Source organism: Bombina bombina, chromosome 9, assembly GCF_027579735.1.
Source record: "Bombina bombina isolate aBomBom1 chromosome 9, aBomBom1.pri, whole genome shotgun sequence".
In the NCBI taxonomy this organism is placed as follows: Eukaryota; Metazoa; Chordata; class Amphibia; order Anura; family Bombinatoridae; genus Bombina; species Bombina bombina.
Genome location: NC_069507.1, coordinates 20894057 through 20913131, shown reverse-complemented (window position 1 = coordinate 20913131; position 19075 = coordinate 20894057). Strand labels below are relative to the sequence as shown.

The window sequence follows — 19075 nt, the reverse complement described above, 5'->3', positions numbered from 1 at the left end:
ACTCATACACTTAACATACTATTCCCCAGATAAAGGTTATAAATGGCATAATACAAACTTTAATAGCTGCCCTAAATGTAGATTACCAGCGGCCGACATAATTCATGTATTATGGTCTTGCCCTAAACTGCAACAACTCTGGCTTAAAATAGAATTTTGGATAGAAAAAGTCTTAAAAATAACTCCTCTAAAGCTTACAGGCATAGATATAATTTTCTTGAAAGATAAGAGTCCAACTTTAAAAGAAGTAAGAATAATAAATCTAATCATTTTAGCAGCTAGAAATTTGTTATTTAAGGACTGGAAGCACAATATTATACCATCAATAACAGAGATTAAAAACTATCTTAGGAAACAATGTATAGTTGAACAACTAGCAACGAACTTTAATTCGGAGCAAGAGATAACTAGTTTTTTTCGAAAGTGGTCAAGATTTATTAGGATATTCCCCCCTAGCGAGATTGATACTCTAATCTATCCATTTCGGAATACCGAAATTGTGTTATTAGACATATGGTAACGTAACTTATCTTAACTGAACAACAAACAGCTCTTTTTTTTTTTTTTTTCCCCTCCCTTCCCTCTCCCCCTCAGCTCTGGACATAATTTGATACATTCAAAAGTAAAAGGAGAAAAAGAGAAAAAGAAAAAGGAAAGCAAACAATCTAACACAAGAAATAGTTAAGTTAATCCATTCCAGGAATATTATCTCTCTGGTTTATTTTTGCTTATATCTAGTCAGATTGAACTAAGTAGTAACTCATATCAACGGTTCAAGATTAGAATTTTTTTTTTGTCTTTTTTATTGATTTATCAAATTCATGTATTTGATATGAAATTAATATCTTATCATATGTTATCTTTTTAGAAGAATATTATGTTATGAACTTGTTGTTACTATGAAATCTTATGTTATCCCTGCTGATAATAAATAAAAGATGTAAAAAAAAAAAAAAAATTGTATGTTCTATCCGAATGATTAAATAATATTTTGGAGTTTCCTGTCCCTTTAACAATACAATTTTATCTGCCTATTTTTGTGTGAATGGTTCAATTATTTGTTTTCTATGATTTTTAATTTATATTGTGCACTTTTGTAACGTATAAATCTCCTCCCCATACAAAAATGCAGTATACGACCCTTAGCGAGACACCCTGTTTTCAGCATTCTTTAATAATCTCACCAGCCCAGAGACCTTTAGATCATTGGGCCCTATGTGTTTAACCCCTGCAACATGATTAAACACATAGGTAAAGTCAGCTCCAGAGCAGCAATATACTACTGGGAGCTAGCAAATCACATCTGGTGAGCCAATGACACAATATAGTTGTAGTCACCAATCAGCAGCTAGCTCCCAGTAGAGTATTGCTGCTCCTGAGACTACCTAGGTATGCTTTTCAAACAAAGATTTCCAAGTGAATGAAGTACATTTTATCATAGAAATACATTGGAAAGTTGTTTAGAATTACATGTTTAATCTGAATCAAAAGCTTAATTTTTATTTTTTATGATAATAACAACAACAACAACAACAACAACAACAACAACAACTAGTATTTATATAGCGCTTTTCTCCCAGTAGGACTCAAAATGCTTTTTCAGAGCTCGCTCTCAGAATTAACCAAATCGGCAGCTGAATAGTAATAGTTGTTATTATTACCCAATCGAATGGTACTCATTTTATCGACCTCGGAAGAATGAAGGGCTGAGTTGGCCCTGCCGGGATTTGAACCTGTGACCTTTGGATCTTTGAACAGGCTTTTGTAATAACTGAGCTACCTCACCGGCTTTTAAAAATAAAAATCGAGGATATTTTTTTATTATTATTAGTCTTAAAGCCCTTTCACACGGGCCATTTTTTGCAGTACAACGGTACTGCCCCTTGCTCTCTTCCCCCCCTCCTCTTTTGCGCTTTCTCCCTCCCCCCTTTCTTTTGCGCTCTCTCCCTCCCCCCTCTCTTTTGCACTCTCTCCCTCCCCCCCTCTCTTTTGCGCTCTTTCACCCCCCTCTCTTTAGCTCTCTCTCTCCCCACTCTCTTTTGCTTTCTCCCTCTCCCCTCTCTTTTGCTCTCTCTCTCCCCCTCTTTTGCGCTCATTCCCCTCTCTTTTGCGCTCATTCCCTTCTCTTTCTCCCCCTCTCTTTTGATCTCTCGGGCACGTGCCCGATCCCACCCACCGTTGTCACGCTGTGGACAGCAGATCAGGTAGACTCTAAGGCCAGGTGTTTTTTTTTGTCCTTGTGCTGTCTCTATTGCGCATGACAGCTTCGGACAAACACACTTGGCCTTTTATATTATAGGAATAGCAAATTAGATAAAGTAATTGCAACATATTTATATATTTTATTGTAACAAAAAATATAAATACAAATAAATTTACAGCTAGATTACGAGTTTTGCGTTATGAGTGCTTTTTTCCTAATGCCGCTATTACAAGTCTTGCAGGTATAGGTGTACCGCACACCTTTTTGACTGCTACGCAACGTCAGTACCACACTTTTTAAAAAGTCCTTTTTCAATGGGACTTCCATAGTGCGGTATTACGAGTTTGCCTGGGAGGCACCCATCTAAAGTCAGTAGTTATGAGTTTTACGTTACAAATCTGTACTAGAAAACTCATAACTAAACTGCTACAAAGTACACTAAACACCCATAAACTACCTATTAACCCCTAAACCGAGGCCCTCCCGCATCGTAAATACTAAAATAAAATTATTAACCGCTAATCTGCCGCTCCGGACATCGCCGCCACTATTAAAATGTATTAACCCCTCTTCCACCGCTCCCCAACATCGTCGCCACTATAATAAACCTATTAACCCCTAAACCGCAGCCCTCCTGCATTGCATACACTACTTAAATATTATTACTCCCTAATTTGCCGTTCGCCCACACCACTGCTATAATAAACCTATTAACCACTAAACTGCCAGCCCCCCACAACGAAACATAATAAATTAAACTAATAACCCCATAACCTCTGGCCTCCCACATCACTACATAAATATATTAACCCCTAAACCTAACCATAACCCTAACGTAACCCTAAGCATAAGTCTAAACCTAACCCTAACACCCCCTAACTTAAATATAATTAAAATAAATCTAAATAAACCTTACAATTATTACCTAAATAATTCCTATTTAAAACTAAAGTACTTACCTGTAAAAAAAAAAATCTAAGCAAGCTACAATATTACTAATAGTTATATTGTAGCTAGCTTAGGTTTTATTTTTATTTCACAGGTAAGTTTGTATTTATTTTAACTAGGTAGACTAGTTAGTAAATAGTTAACTATTTACTAACTACCTAGTTAAAATAAATACAAATTTACCTGTAAAATAAAACCTAACCTGCCTTACACTAAAACCTACCATTACAATCAAATCAAATAAATTAATCAAATACAATTATCTAAATTAAAAAATCCACTAAATTACAAAAAAAAAAAAAAAAAAAATTGCTCCTAATCTAATAGCCCTATCAAAATAAAAAAGCCCCCCACCCCAAAAATAATAACCCCCCCCAGCCTACACTAAACTGCCAATAGCCCTTAAAAGGCATTGCCCCAAAGAAATCAGCTTTTTTACCTGGCAATAAAAATTACAAACACCCCCAACAGTAAACAGTAAAATATATTTCTGACATATTTCTCACTGCACTTTACAGGGACCTGGAAGTAAAAAAATAAACTTTCATGATCCCAATAGAAAGAAAAACTAAAAAACAATCAATTCACTTCTATTATTAAATCTCTCTCTCGGTCACCTTATATGAGAGCATACTGAGGTAGGCTCAGGAGGGAGCACGTATCATGTGCACTATTTGGCAACAGTGTCCGCAATAATGATTGTAAGAATGTTATACATATAGTGCTCACTCTTGAGCCTACCTCAGTATGCTCTCATGGAAAAGAGTAAATAGGCGAATTTGACACAAGAATTAAATGTATTTGTATGCTCTGTCCACAACATGAAAGATGAATTCTGACATACATGTCCCTTTAAGGGGAGCTAAGCACGGTATCCTCAGTTAGTGAAAACAGATAAATGGAGAGATACTTCTTTATTCCTGGTTAGTTTTAATCACTTGGATTCTGCACATCGTTCCCCATCTGACAGTAAAGGGGTTAATGGCCGCACTCCAAGGGCCCTTGACAAGTTTCAGTGACCACGGATCAGCTGTTTGCAAGAGCAGCTGTAAAAAGCCTCACCTGCTATCACCATAAAGTATAATAAAATCCTGTTGTTTAGACAGATCTGTCTGGTGAGGAGCAGACAAGTACACAGCACATCACTCCTGCTTCCTGGATGTGCTTCTCACACAGACACAGTGTGTGCTGGATGTACCTGGCCTGTTCTGTTTATACTGTGTTCATCCTGTTTATACAGCGCACAGGAGAGTTTCCTTCCTTTCTATAACAAATGACCCAGTGACAGCCTCAGATTCAGGCAATGTCTGCATGGAACTAAACACCGACCTGCACTGCTCAATTACTTTTACCTCAAAGGTTTATTAAAACATAAAAATCAATAAAGAAAATGTATATCAGCAATTACAACACACTGTAAAAAGAAGCTATTTAATAAACGCCTGCATAAAAATAGCACTTACTTTGTAAAGATTGTATTTTCTACACTACATCTTGCTATGGATATTTCTCCATCATTTATCTTTGTCTATTTTTTAAGAAGTCTATAATCTGATATTGATGAGATCTCAATTCTCAAAAACCCGCTGACATGGAGAGAAATCCTCAGCTTCATTTACTGAGCATTAGTTATTAGTGACCTCCCCTTTACTGAGATACACGGCTCCCAAGACAAAAAATGTCTTTAAAACAATCCCTGAGGGACTCATAATACTGACAAGGCAGCCTATAGAGTCTCTGGTCATGTTTACACATTTGTAGTAAAGAAAACCTTTGCAGTATATAATATTGATAGATTTTGCCTGGTTTGCTGTACAATACCTTGCTTTTGTGTCAAATTGGTTTTCCCCACACTCTAGAGATGCCAAAAAGCAAAATCTTTAAGCTAAGTGTGCTGCAAAAATGCTGAAAACTGGCTACATAATAGATAATGATTGCTTAAAACAGTGCACAAACTAATTTACAGCTAACTGGCCTCAGTTGAAGCAGAGAAGATCAATACACACTAATGTTTTCAATTATTTTTGCAAAATACGGTGACAATTTTTAATCTTTCTAAAAGATTTGTTTTGTAAGTAAAATCACCAATATAAACTGCATATATAAAATGACATTGTCCCTTTAAGAAAAGCTGTGGAGGGAGGAGGAGCAGTGAGCATTTGGGAAGGGAGGAGGAGCAGCAGTGAGCATTTGGGGAGGGAGGAGGAGCAGTGAGCATTTGGGGAGGGAGGAGGAGCAGTGAGCATTTGGGGAGGGAGGAGGAGCAGTGAGCATTTGGGGAGGGAGGAGGAGCAGTGAGCATTTGGGGAGGGAGGAGGAGCAGTGAGCATTTGGGGAGGGAGGAGGAGCAGTGAGCATTTGGGGAGGGAGGAGGAGCACTGAGCATTTGGGGAGGGAGGAGGAGCAGTGAGCATTTGGGGAGGGAGGAGGAGCAGTGAGCATTTGGGGAGGGAGGAGGAGCAGTGAGCATTTGGGGAGGGAGGAGGAGCAGTGAGCATTTGGGGAGGGAGGAGGAGCAGTGAGCATTTGGGGAGGGAGGAGGAGCAGTGAGCATTTGAGGAGGGAGGAGGAGCAGTGAGCATTTGGGGAGGGAGGAGGAGGAGTGGTGAGTATTTGGGGAGGGAGGAGGAGTAGTGAGTATTTGGGGAGGGAGGAGGAGTAGTAAGTATTTGGGGAGGGAGGAGTAGTGAGCATTTGGGGAGGGAGGAGGAGGAGGAGCAGTGAGCATTTGGGGAGTGAGGAGGAGGAGCAGTGAGCATTTGGGGAGGGAGGAGGAGGAGCAGTGAGCATTTGGGGAGGGAGGAGGAGTAGTGAGTATTTGGGGAGGAAGGAGGAGCACTGAGCATTTGGGGAGGAAGGAGGAGCACTGAGCATTTAGGGAGGGAGGAGCAGTGAGTATTTGGAGGAGGGAGGAGGAGCAGTGAGTATTTGGGGAGGGAGGAGTAGTGAGCATTTGGGGAGGGAGAAGTAGCAGGGAGTATTTGGGGAGGGAGAAGGAGGAGCAGGGAGTATTTGGGGAGGGAGAAGGAGCAGGGAGTATTTGGGGGGGGGGAGAAGGAAGGGAATATCTAGGGGACTAATGTACTAATTGACATCAAGTACATTAGTTGTTATGCCTTATTTTTATTGTAGATTCTGCTCACAATGATATTAATGTGCAATATTTATATTATAATCCTTCAGTGCAAAACCACCAACGTTACACCTCACTGCAGAGAGCGTTTTAGCCTACTATATTCAATATGTGTAATGTACTGAGTGACACGTGTGCCCTGCTAAGCTTACTCACTCCTGATCTCAGTCCAGCACCGGGCATCAATTCCTTTTATATCAATAATTTCTAAAAGTATTTTATCAAACAGCCATCTGCAGCGACCAAACAAGGCATTATACACCTTGCTCAGAGCACGTCATGAGTAGGCACAGCATTATACCATGGTCAGATTACTTATTCATGATCTGAGCTTATCTAATGTAACCATCAAGATGAGTAGGTGCAGCATTATACCATGGTCAGATTACTTATTCATGATCTGAGTTTAAACATCGCTAAAATGAGACATTTCCTTACACAAGACACAACTAAGATTTGAATTCACGCTCTTATTCTTTCCCGCCTCTATTACTGCAACTCTGTCCTCTCTGGTCTCCTCACCTGCCGCCTAGCTCCTTTACAATCCATAATGAATGCCTCTGCCAGACTCATCTTCCTTACACGTCGCTCTTCATCTGCTGCACCTCTCTGCCAATCCCTTCACTGGCTTCCTCTTGCCTCTAGGATTAAACACAAAATTCTCACTCTGACACACAAAGCCCTCAACTGCACTGCTCCCCCTATATCTCAGACCTGGTCTCCAGATACTCTTCCTCCCGTCCCCTTCGCTCTGCTCATGACCTCCTACTCTCCTCCTCTCTTGTTACCTCCTCACACTCCAGTTTACAGGACTTCTCCAGACTGGCTCCCATCTTGTGGAACTCTCTGCCTCGCTCCACAAGACTCTCCCCTAGTTTTGAAAGCTTCAAGCACTCCCTAAATCTCTACTGTTCAGGGATGCATACAACCTACGCTAACCTTTCTTTATACCAGTTCCTCTCCTCCATTGCTATCCCCTGAACCCCCTTAGCATGTAAGCCTAAGAGTCCAGCTGTTTGTAGATCACCTTCTTAAGAGCCAACTACAACAGTGCAACTCTTGGCAGGGCCCTCTACCCATGTGATCCCTATAATTGTTTTGTTGTATTCCGCCTTTGTTTATAGCGCTGCGGAATCTGTTGGCGCTCTACAAATGACTAATAATAATAATAATAATAATAATAATGTAACCATCAAGATGAGTAGGCACAGTATTATACCATGGTTAGATTACTTATTCATGATCTGAGTTTAATGTAATCATCAAGATGAGTAAGCGCAGCATTATACCATGGTCAGTTTACTTATTCATGATCTGAGCTTATCCAATGTAACCATCAAGATGAGTAGGCACAACATTATGGTCAGATTATTTATTTATGCTCAAATTATATAATGCAATGATCAGGATGAGCAAACAAAGAATTATACCAAGCTTTGCGAATTCCTATCTAAGTTCATACAATGTAACCATCAGGATTTGCTAAGAGAGACATTCTACTACGGTCAGATGGCTCATTTCTGATGGTTCTATAGAATGTAGCCATGAGTGTTACGGTTGCCTCCAGGCTGGCTGGAAGTTGGACCATAGAAAAGGATGCTCCTAGCGCTCACCAAAGGAGCAGCAGCACCGTAGACACTCTAACTGCTGCGTAGCCACCATAAGTAACGCAGACTCTACGAACCACCGCTGCTGGGCTGGTATCTCGCCGTCTGCTCTGCGCCCTGGACGTACGACCAGGCTCCAGTAGGTGAACCCAGGAACAAGAGCTCTTACAGGAGCTCAGTAGCTAAGGGAGTATATAGAGCATAGCAATCCCTGTAGTGATTATAGCTGGCCCCTACAAACATGAGTCAAAGCTGCAAGTTAGAGGGACAGAATAGGTCTGATGTGCTGGAACACACAGCCTGGTTTTTATTGAGGTTACATGCAAAAAAGACACTCTCAGGGGGAGGCATAAAATCCCCAATCACACATTTGATGCATTTAGATAGAGAGGCAACGCCCTTTGACAGGCCACAACAGCAGATAACATTACACACAATAAAACAATGCAGTCCACCTTATAACTAGCAGTCTGATTAGACAATGGGAATGTTTTATCACTAAACTTAATTAGAGCTGATCCCAGCAAACTTGCATTTAGAAAGCTTCTTGAAGCTCAACAAAATTAACTCTTAAAGGCACACAATGAAAACCAATGCCTCTGTAACAGTGCTCCCCCTCTGTGGAACACTCTGCCTGTGTGGCACCTGGCTCAGCAAGTCCCATTCACTGAACCAAGTGGGAGAAAGCCAGGGACAAGCTATTTTACAGGTCTGGGGACATAGTCTTAAAGGGGCATTGTTCACCAAAGTCACAATATGTCCCCAGACGGTTCTTAAAGGGCCATACACACCCAATAAAAGTTAATATGTTCTCAGGGGCACAATCTTCCAGGGGCCATAGTCATGAGGAAGGAGGCTGGCAAATAGGCTTCTCCACGATCCATGGAAGCAGGGCAATTTTTCATTTAAAGGGCCAGTTACAAATAGCAGTTTGTAACTATGAGAATGTGGCAAGCAAGACAATGTCAGTCTATACAATGTAATAATAAGCCTGTGGCAAGCAGGAGTGCTAGTTCCTGATTTCAGTCTATACAATGTAATAATAAGCCTGTGGCAAGCAGGAGTGCTAGTTCCTGATTTCAGTCTATACAATGTAATAATAAGCCTGTGGCAAGCAGGAGTGCTAGTTCCTGATTTCAGTCTATACAATGTAATAATAAGCCTGTGGCAAGCAGGAGTGCTAGTTCCTGATTTCAGTCTATACAGTGTAATAATAAGCCTGTGGCAAGCAGGAGTGCTAGTTCCTGATTTCAGTCTATACAATGTAATAATAAGCCTGTGGCAAGCAGGAGTGCTAGTTCCTGATTTCAGTCTATACAATGTAATAATAAGCCTGTGGCAAGCAGGAGTGCTAGTTCCTGATTTCAGTCTATACAATGTAATAATAAGCCTGTGGCAAGCAGGAGTGCTAGTTCCTGATTTCAGTCTATACAATGTAATAATAAGCCTGTGGCAAGCAGGAGTGCTAGTTCCTGATTTCAGTCTATACAATGTAATAATAAGCCTGTGGCAAGCAGGAGTGCTAGTTCCTGATTTCAGTCTATACAAAGTAATAATAAGCCTGTGGCAAGCAGGAGTGCTAGTTCCTGATTTCAGTCTATACAAAGTAACCACAAACGTGTGCCTAGCCAGAAATCCAATCACCATGTAAAAAAAAAGGCATCCAACCACTGTCAGATTGGCAATTCCTTATATTGATCTATGCAATGAAACCATCAGCTTGCAATACAATGCTCATATCACTCATTCCTATGTATTTAATACTACCCAACAGTCTGAGTGACTTTCCACCAGATGTTATTGCACTATATTCTTAAATGAAATGAAATAAAAAATAGCATTACATTGTATCCATGGGAACATTGGGTTCTTATATCTTATTTTTGTTATCTAGAGCAGGTAACACATCATCCTGTGTACTTCACTACTAGTAACCTTTTGCCACCCAAGAAACTGTGTTGTGCCAGCATCAGCAAATTACCTGAATTTGGTAATCTTCTCCGATACCCTCAAGCTTCTTCTTACACTCATATATTGCTGCTTTCATATCGTGCATTTCTGAGCATAGCTCAATGGCTTTGTCCACCTAGTAAAGAGGTGGATAAAAGTAATAAAGTAATTGCATTTCATGCTAATAACAAGACAGCTGTAATAAAGCAGGTGCCCCCCCATCAGTGAATTACAAATCTTTTACAACTACAAATATATTATATGCACTTAAAACACTACTGGACAAATCTTTATGTGTATTAAGATGATGCCCCAGTATTATCTGTAAGATGTACTAGACTAGATGGTTATAAAAGAATGGAATTGGATGGTCATTGCAAACAGATGTGCAAGATGCAGCAAGTTGTTAAAACAGCAAAGGAGAAGATATAGGATAATGTAGGAGACACACATTGTTTGGGGTTAAATGACTATAGGGAATAGCAGATTTCTATGCGAGTTCTGTGCAAGGAGAGAGAGAGAGGAGAGAGGAGAGAGAGAGAAAGAATAGAGAGAAAGAAAGGAGGGATGCATCTGTGAGCATGTGAACAAGTGTATGTATCTGTGAGTGCGTGAACAAGTGTATGTATCTGTGAGTGCGTGAACAAGTGTAAGTATCTGATTGCATGTGTGAGCAAGTGTACGTATCTGTGATTGCTTGTGGGTGTTTCAGCAAGTGTTTGTATCTGTATCTGTGATTGCGTGTGTGAGCAAGTGTACGCATCTGTGATTGCATGTGTGAGCAAGTGTACACATCTGTGATTGCATGTGTGAGCAAGTGTACGTATCTGTGATTGCGTGTGTGAGCAAATGTACGCATCTGTGATTGCATGTGTGAGCAAGTGTACGTATCTGTGATTGCGTGTGTGAGCAAGTGTACGTATCTGATTTCGTGTGGGTGTTTCAGCAAGTGTTTGTATCTGTGAGTGTGTGTGAGCAAGTATATGTATCTGTGCGTGTTAGCAAGTGTACGTATCTGTGATTGCGTGTGTGAGCAAGTGTTTGTATCTGTGAGTGCGGGTGTGTGTTTGAGAAAGTGTTTGTATCTGTGAGTGCGTGTGTGAGCAAGTGTTTGTATCTGTGAGTGTGTGAGCAAGTGTATGTAGCTGTGATTGCGTGTGTGAGCAAGTGTTTGCATCTGTGAGTGCGTGTGAACAAGTGTTTGTATCAGTGAGTGTGTGTGGGTGTTTGAGCAAGTGTTTGTAACATAAATTAAGCGTACCAGATCATTTCCTTTCCTTCTGTATAAGGAGAGTCCACAGCTGCATTTATTACTTGTGGGAATACAGAACCTAGCCACCAGCCAAAGGCTTAAATACCTCCCCCACTTCCCTCATATCCCAGTCATTCTGTCAAGGGAACAAGGAACAGTAGGAGAAATATCAGGGTATAAAGGGTGCCAGAAGAAAAAAACTAAAATTTAGGTCCGCACAACAAAGAAAAAACGGGCGGGGCCGTGGACTCTCCTCATACAGAAGGAAAGGAAATGATCTGGTAAGCATAATTTATGTTTTTCTTCTTAATATGAGGAGAGTCTACGGCTTCATTCATTACTTGTGGGAAACATATACCCAAGCTCTAGAGGACACTGCATGAAAACGGGAGGGAAAAGAGAGGCGGACCCTTATTCTGAGGGCACCACAGACTGCAAAACCTTTCTCCCAAAAGAAATTTGCAAAATTTTGAAAAGGTATGTAAGGAGGACCAGGTAGCCGCCCTGCAAATCTGCTCCATATAGAGGACTTATTCTTAAAGGATGAAGCCACAGCTCTAGTTGAATGAGCCGTAATCCTCTGAGGAGGCTTATGCCCCTCTGTCTCATATGCCAAGCGAATAATACTCCTCAACCAAAAAGATAAGGAAGTGGAAGAGGCCTTCTGCCCTCTACGCTTCTCAGAATAAACTACAAACAAGGAAGAAGTCTGTCTAAAATCCTTCGTAGCTTGAAGATAGAATTTCAAAGCCCGAACCACATCCAAATTATGAAGTAACCGTTCTTTTGGCGAAGAAGGATTAGGACACAAGGAAGGAACCACAATCTCCTGATTGATGTTACGATCAGAAACAACCTTAAGAAGAAAACCCAACCCAGTAGGAAGAACAGTCTTATTGGCATGAAAAACTATGTAAGGAGGCTCACATTGCAAGGCCGCCATCTCAGAAACTCTGTGTGCTGAAGCAATAGCCAGTAGAAAAAGAACCTTCCAAGATAGTAATTTAATGTCAATCAAATGCATAGGCTCAAACGGAGCCCTCTGCAAAACTTTAAGAACTAGATTTAAACTCCAAGAAGGAGCGGTAGATCTAAACACAGGCCTGATTCTAGACAGAGCCTGAACAAAAGACTGCACATCCGGAAGCTCAGCAAGACTCTTGTGCAATAACACAGATAGAGCAGAAATCTGTCCCTTTAGGGAACTCGCAGAAAGGCCCTTCTCCATAGCATCCTGGAGAAAGAAAAGAATCCTGGAAACTTTGACCTTATGCCAGGGGAATCCACGCTCTTCACACCAGAATAAGTAGGTCCTCCACACCTTATGATAGATGCAACGAGTAACCGGCTTTTGAGCTTGAATGAGAGTATCAATCACTCTCTCAGAAAAACGCTCTTAGCTAGGACTAGGCATTCAATCTCCATGCAGTCAGCCTCAGAGAATCTAGATTTTGATGTTCAAAAGGACCCTGTTCCAGCAGATCCCTGCAACAAGGTAACCTCCATAGAGGAGATGAGGACATCCCCACTAAGTCCGCGAACCACATCCTTCTCGGCCACGATGGAGCAATTAGTATAGCCGAAGCTTGCTCCTGCTTGATGCGGCCCACTACCCAAGGCAGAAGTGATAACGATGGAAAAATGTAAACTAGACTGAACCTCTAAGGCACTGCTAATGCATCTATCAGCTCTGCCGGAGGATCCCTGGAACGCGACCCGTATCTTGGTAGCTTGGTATTGAGTCAGGACGACATGAGATCTATCTCTGGCGTCCCCCATCTGTTGCAAATCTCCGCAAACACCTCGGGATGGAGAGACCATTCCCCCGGATGAAAGGATTGTCTGCTGAGAAAATCAGCTTCCCAGTTGTCTACACCCAAAATGTGGATCGCTGACAGCGAGCAGTTGTGGGCCTCCGCCCATTACAGAATCCGATATACTGCTCCCTCATTGCTAGGGAGCTCCTCGTTCCCGCCTGATGGTTGATGTAAGCCACAGAGGTTATGTTGCCTGATTGGAATCTGATAAACTGGGATGAACCCAGAAGAGGCCAAGACGCTCGAAATTCTAAAATTTTGATCGGGAGAAGAGATTCCTCTTGAATCCACAGGCCCTGTGCCTTCCTAGCACCCCAAACAGCTCCCCATCCTGATAGACTTGCGTCCGTAGTCACAATCTCCCAGGATGGTCTCAAGAAGGATGTCCCTTGGGACAGGTGATCTGGACAGAGCCGGCAAGAGAGCGATTCTCTCAACCAGTTATCCAGAGAAATCTGTTGTGACAGATCCAAGTGGTCACCGTTCGCTCGGCATACACAGCTGAAGAGGCCTAAGATGGAACCTGGCGAAAGGAATGATATCTAGGCTGGACACCATGAGTCAAATTACCTCCATACACTGGGTCACAGAGGGCCTTAAGGAGGCCTGTAGGGCAAGACAATTGGAAGTTAGCTTGTAACGTCTCTGGTCTGTAAGAAATATCCTCATAGATATGGAGTCTATTATCGTACCCAGGAATTCCACCCTGGTACTGGGAACAAGAGAACTCTTTTCAAAGTTTATCTTCCATCCATGAGATCGAAGAAGAAATAGAAGAGCTTTTGAATGGTCCTCTGCCAACAGGATGGAGCCTGAACCAGGATGTCCTCTAAATATGGCACTACTGCTATCCCTCTTGTTCTCGCCACTGCGAGCAGAGCCCCCAGAATCTTCATAAAGACTCTTGGGGCAGAGTAGCTAGACCAAACGGAAGTGCAACAAACTGGAAGTGCTGGTCCAGGAACGCGAACCTCAGGAACTTGAAGTGTTCCTTGTGGAATGGAATGTGATTACTCCTAGGGAGGAGAGATCCCTCACGCACTCTAGAAAGGCCTTTCCTTTTTCTGGCCTTGAAGACAGGTTTGACAAGAGGAATCTGTCTCGGGGTGGATGAGATCAGAAACCTATCCTGTACCCCTGAGCGATGACCTCCAGGACCCAAGGGTCTTGCACGTCCCCCAGCCAAGCCTCCAAAAAGAGAGATAGTCTGCCCCCACACAGTCTGGAGATGGATCAGGGAACGCCCCCATCATGCCGACTTTGATTCGGCGGGCTTCTTGTTCTGCTTGGATTTATTCCAAGACTGAGTTTGTCTCCAAGTTCCCTTGGGCTGATCAGGCTTTGCAGAGGGCTCTTGCCATTGGGGTTTATCCGAACGAAAATTAGAACCTTGTCCCTTAGGCTTGTTCTTATCCTGCGGTAAAAAGGCACCCTTGATCCAGTGACCATGGATATGACTGAGTCCAGGTCTGGACCAAAAAAAATCTGCCCCTTAAATGGCAGGGAAAGTAGTCTAGATTTTGAAGTCATGTCCGCAGACCAAGACTTCAGCCAGAGTGCCCTACGTGCTAGTACTGAAAAACCTGACGCCTTGGCATTCAGGCGAATAATCTGCATATTTGCATCACAAATAAAAGAATTAGCCACTCTCAAAGCCTTAATTATTTCCTGGATCGTGTCAATGGGACCTTCCACCTTGATCAACTTAGATAAAGAGTCGCAACCGCCGCTGCCGGTTGAAAAAAATATCCTGTGTGCTGAAACATCTTTCTCAGAGTTTCTAGCTTCTTATACATGGGCTCTTCTATTAAGGGGGATAGTAGTGTGTTTAGCAAGCGTGGAAATATCGCCATCCACCTTAGGGATGGAACCCTACAACTAATTGAGAGTCTGGAACCGGGAATCAGAAAATTTGATAATAGTAGTAAATTAGAAAATTGCTTAAAATTGCATGCTCTATCTGAATCATGAAAGAAAAAATGTGGATTTAGTATCTCTTTAATAATATTTGCCATCTTTACCGTAACCAGGAAAGTCTGTGGTACAACCCTGTCCTCGTAGACTTTATCTAGTTTAGGAATACAAGGTTCCTCAGGTAATATTGGTTCTGGAACCTCTAAAGTAGCCAGCACTTCCTTTAACTGAAAGCGTAAGTGTTCAATCCTAAATCTAAAGGCTGGTTCCTCCGCAGCTCGAGACAGCAGATTCCGACCCAGAAAGAGCATCCTCTGTAGTATAAGAGGCGTCATCATCGGATAGTCTTGTATGAGATAAATCCAATAAGTTAGAAGATGATCCCTGGGAAGGATAGAAATATTTGACCTTTCGCTTGCGCTTAGCTGGGCGAGGTAAAACACTGAAGGCCGCAGACACTGCCATTTGTAGCTGTTCAGTAAAGTCTGGCAGAAAGAGGGCCCCTTCAGAAAGAGAATTAGCAGTGCAATGGGAAGCTGCATGTGGAATAGGAGATGACATCAGGGAACGCACCTCACGGGACAGAGACTCCTCAGAGGTGGAAGGCTCAGTGGTACTAAACATATTTGTTTTCTTAGATAAAATTACTTTATCAATGCATGTGGAACATAATTGAGCAGGCGGATATACAGTAGCCTCCTCACAATATAGACAGGTATTAGATTTAGGTAAAGAGGGAGTACCCTCCAACGCGCCAGAGTCCTCCATAGCTTGTGCTTGAAAGATGGACTATAGAAAAAGATAAATGGCACGTTTATACCCTCAATGATGACACTTGCTCACACACAGATACATACGCTTGCTCACACACACATGCACAGATACATTTTTCAAGTCTTGAGAAAGGATGTTTAGCCGAAACACGTAGAACCTGATACACCGACAAGCTGATAACCAGGAGAGCAGAGGAAGAAATAACCTGGGAAAACGGGGGCTGAAAAAAGAGCACTCTACCTAGGTACTGGAGGCTGGAGCACTCCATCAGGGAACCGGAGGCTGAAAAGAGAGCACTCCACCAGGGAACATACAAACCGCATTAGCGGGTCACGGAGGCAAAGAAGAAGCAATTATCTGTTTAACGGAGACCATACAGGTACACTCCATTAGGACAGTTGAGGAACCGAAGACACTTCCGGCACATCACCTAGCCAACCACTCATTGGAACCACAGTGCACTGTGAGTATTGGAATAGAGCCGACAGGGTACATTTACCGTAATAACTCAGGTACTTTTTGGGCCGAGAGGCCGAAGATTCATATACAACACATAAATTTACGTGTTTTTTCACTGACATTCTGCAATTAATATTCATGCTAATACCAGCAAAGTATATTACCATCTCACTAAAACACCATCAATATATATTGAAACCATCTGGGGACAAATATATATATATATATATATATATGTGTAATTTTTTTGTTTTTTACTATTTGCAGAGTTTATGAAACCAACATAGAGATTAATTAAACAAAGGCAGTACAGCTGCAAGTTTTTTTCAAGTGGTCCAAAAACCATCCTATGTTTAGTGGTCAATAATAGCAATATTAATATTATTATTGCATGTACACACCATATTGCACTTATTTATTTTTTTATACTTTTATAGTTTGAGAGTTTTTACTGTCTAGTTCACATATTTGAATTTCAACTAAGACACCGGTGTCCATAACTTTTAAACGGATAAAAACCTGTATTGTGTATTAAATAAATATTTATTACTTTTAAACTAAGATTGAGTATTCCATTTTTTTTTACATTTTGTAATTTTAAAAATAGTGTATATCCGAATGCTGAGAGTGTGAAATACATACAAGTCCATATCAGACGGTAACTATAAATACCTATTAGGTGTGTGTATATATATATATATATATATATATATATATATATATATACACACATACACACACACAGAGTATGGGTGTGCCATATTTCCATCCTGTCCAGGATAGATATACACATTTCTTGTATCTGTGCATGTGTGTGTGAGCAAGAGTTTGTTTTTGTGCATGTGTGTGTGAGCAAGTGTATTTATCTGTGCATGTGTGTGTGAGCGCAAGTGTATGTATCTGTGCATGTGTGTGTGTGTGAGCAAGTGTATGTATTTGTGCATGTGTGTGTGTGTGTGTGAGCAAGGGTATGTATTTGTGCATGTGTGTGTGTGTGAGCAAGTGTATGTATTTGTGCATGTGTGTGAGCAAGTGTATGTATTTGTGCATGTGTGTGAGCAAGTGTATGTATTTGTGCATGTGTGTGAGCAAGTGTATGTATTTGTGCATGTGTGTGTGTGAGCAAGTGTATGTATCTGTGCATGTGTGTGTGTGAGCAAGTGTATGTATCTGTGCATGTGTGTGTGTGAGCAAGTGTATGTATTTGTGCATGTGTGTGAGCAAGTGTATGTATTTGTGCATGTGTGTGAGCAAGTGTATGTATTTGTGCATGTGTGTGTGTGAGAGCAAGTGTATGTATTTGTGCATGTGTGTGTGTGAGAGCAAGTGTATGTATTTGTGCATGTGTGTGTGTGAGCAAGTGTATGTATTTGTGCATGTGTGTGTGTGAGCAAGTGTATGTATTTGTGCATGTGTGTATGTGAGCAAATGTATGTATCTGTGCATGTGTATGTGAGCAAATGTATGTATCTGTTCATGTGTGTGTGTGAGCAAATGTATGTATCTGTTCATGTGTGTGTGTGAGCAAGTGTATGTATCTGTGCATGTGTGTGTGTGAGCAAGTGTATGTATCTGTGCATGTGTGTGTGTGAGCAAGTGTATGTATCTGTGCATGTGTGTGTGTGTGAGCAAGTGTATGTATATGTGCATGTGTGTGTGTGAGCAAGTGTATGTATCTGTGCATGTGTGTGAGCAAGTGTATGTATCTGTGCATGTGTGTGAGCAAGTGTATGTATCTGTGCATGTGTGTGAGCAAGTGTATGTATCTGTGCATGTGTGTGAGCAAGTGTATGTATCTGTGCGCGTGTGTGTGTGTGTGTGAGCAAGTGTATGTATCTGTGCGTGTGTGTGTGTGAGCAAGTGTATGTATCTGTGTGTGTGTGTGTGTGTGTGAACAAGTGTATGTATCTGTGTGTGTGTGTGTGTGTGTGAACAAGTGTATGTATCTGTGTGTGAGCAAGTGTATGTATCTGTGCGTGTGTGTGCGAGCAAGTGTATGTGAGCAAGTGTATGCATCTGTGCATGTGTGTGTGTGAGCAAGTGTATGTATCTGTGCATGTGTGTGTGTGAGCAAGTGTATGTATCTGTGCATGTGTGTGTGTGAGCAAGTGTATGTATCTGTTCGGGTGTGTGTGTGAGCAAGTGTATGTATCTGTGCGGGTGTGTGTGTGTGAGCAAGTGTATGTATCTGTGCGTGTGTGTGTGTGTGTGTGAGCAAGTGTATGTATCTGTGCGTGTGTGTGTGAGCAAGTGTATGTATCTGTGCATGTGTGTGTGTGTGTGTGAGCAAGTGTATGTATCTGTGCGTGTGTGTGCGAGCAAGTGTATGTGAGCAAGTGTATGCATCTGTGCATGTGTGTGTGTGAGCAAGTGTATGTGAGCAAGTGTATGCATCTGTGCATGTGTGTGTGTGAGCAAGTGTATGTATCTGTGCGTGTGTGTGCGAGCAAGTGTATGTGAGCAAGTGTATGCATCTGTGCATGTGTGTGTGTGAGCAAGTGTATGTATCTGTGCATGTGTGTGTGTGAGCAAGTGTATGTATCTGTGCATGTGTGTGTGTGAGCAAGTGTATGTATCTGTGCATGTGTGTGTGTGAGCAAGTGTATGTATCTGTGCATGTGTGTGTGTGAGCAAGTGTATGTATCTGTGCATGTGTGTGTGTGAGCAAGTGTATGTATCTGTGCATGTGTGTGTGTGAGCAAGTGTATGTATCTGTGCATTTGTGTATGTGAGCAAGCTTATGTATCTGTGCATTTGTGTATGTGAGCAAGCTTATGTATCTGTGCATGTGTGTATGTGAGCAAGCTTATGTATCTGTGCATGTGTGTATGTGAGCAAGCTTATGTATCTGTGCATGTGTGTATGTGAGCAAGTGTATGTATCTGTGCGTGTGTGTGTGAGCAAGTGTATGTATCTGTGCATGTGTGTGTGAGCAAGTGTATGTATCTGTGCATGTGTGTGTGAGCAAGTGTATGTATCTGTGCATGTGTGTGTGAGCAAGTGTATGTATCTGTACAT

General features: G+C 41.8%; 1 protein-coding gene across 2 annotated transcripts in view; it reads right to left on the bottom strand.

Moving 5' to 3' along the window:
• Window positions 1-19075, bottom strand: part of PALD1 (phosphatase domain containing paladin 1) — a 456745-nt gene that overhangs the window by 147195 nt on the left and 290475 nt on the right. For both annotated transcript variants that reach the window (XM_053691938.1, XM_053691939.1), the window contains exon 10: window positions 9873-9977. In XM_053691938.1, the coding sequence (XP_053547913.1) occupies window positions 9873-9977 (105 nt within the window). The remainder of the gene's footprint in view (window positions 1-9872; window positions 9978-19075) is intronic.